The 6,057-nt window shown below is 40.2% G+C and overlaps 1 protein-coding gene across 3 annotated transcripts; it reads left to right on the top strand.

Annotated features, from left to right (window-relative positions):
• Positions 1–247: 247 nt before the first annotated feature.
• On the top strand, positions 248–3,761 carry LOC147627204 (zinc finger protein CONSTANS-LIKE 16-like). Of its 3 annotated transcripts, none has more exons than XM_086815867.1 (4): positions 248–426; positions 895–2,394; positions 2,738–2,980; positions 3,156–3,761. In XM_086815867.1, the coding sequence occupies exons 2-4, from the start codon at positions 1,162–1,164 to the stop codon at positions 3,204–3,206; spliced, it is 1,527 nt and encodes a 508-aa protein (XP_086671993.1). In that variant the 5' UTR covers positions 248–426; positions 895–1,161; the 3' UTR covers positions 3,207–3,761. The 3 variants fall into 3 exon arrangements, with proteins under 3 accessions (XP_086671993.1, XP_086671992.1, XP_086671991.1); XM_086815866.1 differs by having other exon boundaries at positions 557–2,394; XM_086815865.1 differs by having other exon boundaries at positions 248–574.
• Positions 3,762–6,057: the final 2,296 nt, after the last annotated feature.

Below are 6,057 nucleotides of genomic sequence, written 5' to 3'. Positions count from 1 at the left end.
AATTACTGCTAAGGTTTAGAAGGGCTAAATTCACGTCACTATAACTACACACCTAGTATACCCTAAATTGATAGCTCTGACTAAATATAAATGTAATACTATTTTTACTGGCAGGGGCCGCGCTACGCCACCCTGGGGCCTTTAGTGTGTACACTGTACTGCGCACACGACAAAAACAGGAACGGCACGGCACACTCTGCGTACAAAAATAATTTCATGTAAAAAAGGTATCGACAGGACCCTCTCTTTTGCATGCACGCTGCTGCAGCTGCACTCTTTTAGGGAAGCAAACTAGAACTACAGCGTGTGTAGAGGCAGTGCTTTGTTTTTCTCCCTCAAATTCTTCAAGATTCCAGATTCAAAGAAGCTCGTTATCTCCTCTCAATCACTCTACGTGAATTACCATCAGTACTTGATCACTCCACAGTATGTTTCATCTCTTCTCTATTTGAAGCACAATCTCCACTGAATCACTCTCCTCTCTCCTTCAATGAATCATCCACAAGTTTTTCTGATGCATTAAGCACCGTAACCTATGCAATTACCTCTTTTGCAGGCTTGAATTACATTCTCGGTCAGTTCTTGCATGTCCGTCCTCTACAAAACTCTGAAAACTAGCGCCTCATTTGTACAATTTAATTATGTTTTTGCAGCTACTAGCCAAGTAGTACTAGCGTCTTCTCCCTCTCTCTCCCCCCCCCCTCTCTCTCTCTCTCTCTCTCTCTCTCTCTCTCTCTCTCTTTCTATATATACATATAAATCTGCACTAGTTGCTAGCTTTTGCCTGCTACAGCTGATCGCAAAGTGATTTCTTCAAGTAATCATCATCTTCACTCTTTTTCAACCTATTCTACTGCAAGCCTTGCTTTGTAACGTGTGAAAACATTCTTGCAGATTTGATGATTTTGATGCGGTGTATTCAGCTGATTAAACTTACACGCAAGCTATCGCATCTACTATCTGCAGCTGGCCGTGAACCATATTACAAGTAAAGCTGAGTGCTTAAGTTGATGACAGATTTAAAAGTTATAGATTAAGGTGTTCAATTGGTTCTCTCATGAACAACCACGGGCCAGTGACACATGGACGTCAGGCAGCCACCACCACCAAATCTTTGATTTGGTGGTGCTCGTTTGGCAAGGTATCGCAAGTTTAACAGATATGGAGGTGATGGGCAAAGCGAGTCTTGGTATGGTGTTAGGAAGCCGGGCTGCCAGAGCTTGTGATGTGTGTGGAAAGGAGAGGGCCCGTTGGTACTGTGCAGCAGATGAGGCCTATCTGTGCGAACGCTGCGATGGCAGTGTACATACTGCAAACACAGTGGCCAAACGACACGAGAGGGTCCGGCTGGGACCGAACGGGGCTCCCATGAAGATAGAAAGATCAGCTTCCTCTTCGCTCAATGTGAAAAGGGAGGCGCCCACGGCTTCTCTAATCTACAACAGAAATTCTCGAAAGAGGCCAAGATCAATTCGTCTACACAACCCTAGTTTTTCAGTTAGCCGATACCTTAATGAAAAAGCTAGCTTAATCAATGAGGAATTAATTAATATCAATGGTGTAAAGGTTAAGGCTGAACCCAGCAGCCCAGACGGTGAAGTGAAGGTCCCTGACCATGGTTCCCTTCTTGAAAGTTTGTTTGGTTGCAGTGACTTTAAAGATGATGACCTTTTTCTTCATGAAGTCCCAATTTACACGCCCTTGGATCAACAGCTACCCCCTTTCTGTTGTGATGAAGAGGAAAAGCCCATATCATGTGATGATAGGGTAATTAGCACTAATACAGGTGCAATTATCCCTTATAAAACTCAAGGGGAGACATGCCCTATTGGGCACAACAGTGGTGAAGAGTCCTTGGATTTCCTTGTGCCCGGAAATTGTATTGACATTGAGGACTTCCTTGATTCGGAAAATGAGCTCTGCAACCTTGAAGTGGGTGATGATCGTGTGATTCATGGCAATCAAGATGGAAATGATGGTCGAATGGCATCCATGGATAGCATGGGGATGCACCACTTTCATGAATCTCCTCACCACAACGGTCATGCTAATGATGACAATGATCATGACAATGATACTAATAATGATCGTGATAGTGATGATGATTATGATGAAAGTCATTGTCCTGGCTATGGTGAGTTCTGCTTTGAGACTGGGGGTGAGAGCCCACGCAGCTGGCTTTACAAAGTGAAAGTGGAGAACTCTCCTGAGTTTGGCGTAGATGCTGATACCGTATTGAGTGAGAAGCTCGATTGTCAGAAATTTCATGAATCACAAAAGAGGTTTAAGCTCGGGTTGAATCTCAACTTTGAGGATGTCCTCAATGCATGGTCGGACAAAGGATCCCTCTGGATGGATGGCCTAAGACCAGATGAAAACAGTCTTGATTGCTTGGTAAGTTTACATTTCTTTTACAATGATTATTGTTTGTAATTATATCAAAAAAATAACAATATCCTTGAATATAGTTTCCTAGTGGAGGCTTTTGTTAATTATGCATGTGCAGTATACTACCTGCATCATCAAATCTCTACATGTATACACTACTACACTTTAAACTATTCGTACTATATTCCTATCATCCACGTGCTCACACCTTAGGTCTCTTCTCCTCGTGACGAGATCATCTGTGTGTATACATCAGTCTTCCCCAGCATTCTGGAATTTATCATCATGACCATCACGAAGGTTGTGATTAAATTGTGTGATTGATTAAGGTGGTGGTTATTTTGTGCAGGAAGCGTGGCTGGTGCCAGGGATGAGCTACAACAACGGCGGAGGGAGTAGCACGAAGACGGCGGGAGAGCAGGCGGGGCAAGTGCCAGTGTTGAGCAGCGGCAGGCAAGGGAAAGACGGTGGTGGCGGTGCGAGGGAAGCGAGGGTGATGCGCTACAGAGAGAAGCGCCGCACACGGCTCTTCTCCAAGAAAATCCGATACGAAGTCCGCAAGCTAAACGCCGAGAAGCGCCCCCGGATGAAGGTTAGCAGGAGCTACACGATCATCTCCCTTTCTCACTGTGTGGTAAACCACATATACATACATACATACATATACATATACATATACATATATATATATATATATATATATATATATATTATATATTATATATAGAAACTGTGGTGGAATCTTATGCTCCCTTGTTGTACTGCAGGGTCGCTTTGTGAAGAGAACTCCCGGCATGGTATCCTCGACGGGCATGTAATAGAGTTGGTAGAACGGTTTGGTCTCATGATGGCCCCCCAGTTTGATGCCTATGAGTTGTGGCAGCTTGTGTGAGCCCATGGATTATTCCGCCTTCCCAACACAAGAGCTCCTGACATGGTATAATTGACCCGTCACTAGTGTGTCATACTGCAATCATGGGGCTGGCTAAATATATTGAGCGTGTACATTAGTGCAACCTAATTTTCTCTTTGTTTTTGGAGGTGTGTGTGTTGCAATCTTTGTTTGTTTTGTTGTGCCATGATTAGGGGGCCTCAATAATAACCCTTAAGAACTTTTGGGAGGCAATCTGCCTCAAGGTGAAACTCCCTCCTTTTTCTTCAATCCAAGTCACAAAAGAGAATCCTTTGGTACCATCCCTCACTTTCCAAAGTCCCAATTATGCCACCATCCACATTTGTACCCCCTTGTATGATACTGACTTGTGTGTTGTCATAGGGCTTAATGACAAAGCTCTTGTTTGATGAGGGAGACTTTGTAGGATAGCTCAAGCAAATTTACAACTTTTTAAAAATGCCAATTTTTGCGCAAGCCACTTTTTGCGTAAGCCACTTTTTGAGGGATTTTTTCTAGGGGATTAAGAAATACGCTAATTTTTTCAAATGTGTGCTATTGTGTTCTAATGAGGTAACCTCCCTATCTAGCACAAATGTTACTCTAAAGGTTAGTGGTTGTTATTATATGCTTCATGAAACTTTGTAAAATCTTAATAATCCAATTACGTTAGAACATAAAAGCAACTAGGTCTCTACTAGTGACCTCCATAAGCCTTACAATATAAAAGCAATTAGCTCTATATACCAATGGCCTCCTCGCACCTGTATTCCTGGGGGGGGGGGAGTCACTCATAAATATATAAGCATTGCATGTGGGTTCAACAAAAAGGATTTTTAAAATTCTTTTTTTACAATTTTTTTTACATACAAGAGGGTATCATTTAAAAGGTGTATTTACAGATTGAATAGAAAAAGAATGTGTTTTATTCATGAAAAATTTACAGATTAGGGGTTTGTAACTTAGGCCTTGAACGCACATGATATAGAGAGTTTACATATAGTGAACCCCCAAATCCAAAACCTTAGCTTTGCACAAAGAAATACGAGCTTGAATTTCCACATACCTCTTTTTTTTTGAGAATATATATATATACTAAAGAAATAAAGTTGAGTAGAGCACAAAGTCCCCGCAGTTCAAGCCCGAAGTTCAAGCCCGAAATATACAAGTTATGAGCCCTAAAATATACAAGTTATTAGCAGTAGGAAAGAAAACCTAATTAAAAACCCATCTCTCTGATGATAGAAAACAAGGCTCTCTTAGGATACTAGCATGGGTAGGATACTGGCCAAATGGTTATTTCCACATACCTCTATTGTGCAAAAGTCATGAATGTAGTTGCACTCAAAATCCACGTAATTTCAGGTGTGTGAGAGTGAGAGAGAGAGAGAGAGTTTCTCGCGTTAGACCCTAAATTTCATGGAAGTCAAACAGTTGTATGGCTAACATGATTCTCGCAATTTCCCAAGGTTTAGCCATACTATTAATCTTATACTCTAATGGTGGCTTCACAATGTTTTTGGTGTGCTGATATATTTCACTTACGAATAGATTCATAATGTCTGTTGCACACACTTTTGTTCTTGTTACCAATATGTATCGGTCGATCAAAATAAATAAATAAATGTTTTGACCAAAATATCAATAACTCTCGCTGGTTTTGAGGGCTCACAATAATCCAAATCCTTGCTACAACCCTCTTCACGCATTGCATTGCAAGGATTTTTTCAAAGAGCAAAAGCTTGTTTTTGTTCAGTTCTTTTTTATGCTACACATCTACTGAAGTTACATAAATATTTTTTTAATTTACATTCAAGATCACGAATTTATCAAAAAATTATATACAAAATGACTGATACCAAAAGAAATAAATAGAATGGCCAAAAAACTTATAATTGTAAGAAAAAATGTCAAGGTCAAGTTCATGGCATGAGATAATCATTGGCATCTTGTGCCAGATTTCAAAAGCTTGTAATTTCTATCTCTAGATTATAGGCGCTGAGGCTAGAGTAGCTCTAGGAGAATGCTCCATTCAATTTTCATGGTATAGATTATGTTTAAAATCAATTTCATGGCTCTCTATTTTCAATGCAGGTTGATGATGCTCATCAAGGTCTTCTAGAGCTTCATCTTGGCTTTTTATGTTGACTTGATCCATGTTGAGGTCCTCACTATCCATACCCAACTAATTGGCCATGGAATATGCACACAAGCTCCTTATCTTCAAATTCTTGAGAAGAAAAGTTACTCCTTGGAGTAACTTGTATAGCATACCCCCATCTTTGCAAATGGAATGTACATAATAATATACCACCAACACATTATTACATATTTTAATCAACTAACATGTGCTCTTATATTCGATTTAATGACATGCGTATAAATTAACATAGTATAATGATCCAACTTATGTACTTGCTCACATTGTTTGGGAAGAACATGTGTCACTTTGGTACATTCAAATGCTCATGGAGTCGATTGTGATAAACTTGCTTGCATCTTTGAAAAAAAAATTAAAGCTTTTGAAATTCACCTTACTGATATCTTGTAATATTCCACAATAGTCTAGTTGATTTATGATGAGATTGGGATCTCTAGTGTGACAAGAATGCAGGGGAGAGGGTGAGCTTGAGCTCTTAATAAGCAAATGCCACATCATAAAAAGTTGCTCACTTTTTTTTTCTATATGCCCTAGTTTGCCATAGTAATAGTACTATATGCTATTTTTACTCTGGTTTCTTTGCCATCTACCTCAACCTCTTTGGTTCCCCGAGCCT

This window comes from Cibotium barometz, chromosome 21 (assembly GCF_041138505.1).
Source record: "Cibotium barometz isolate CiBa-2024 chromosome 21, ASM4113850v1, whole genome shotgun sequence".
Classification (NCBI taxonomy): domain Eukaryota; kingdom Viridiplantae; phylum Streptophyta; class Polypodiopsida; order Cyatheales; family Cibotiaceae; genus Cibotium; species Cibotium barometz.
The sequence above is the reverse complement of the archived record's forward strand: the minus strand, read 5'-3'. Positions and strand labels throughout refer to the sequence as shown.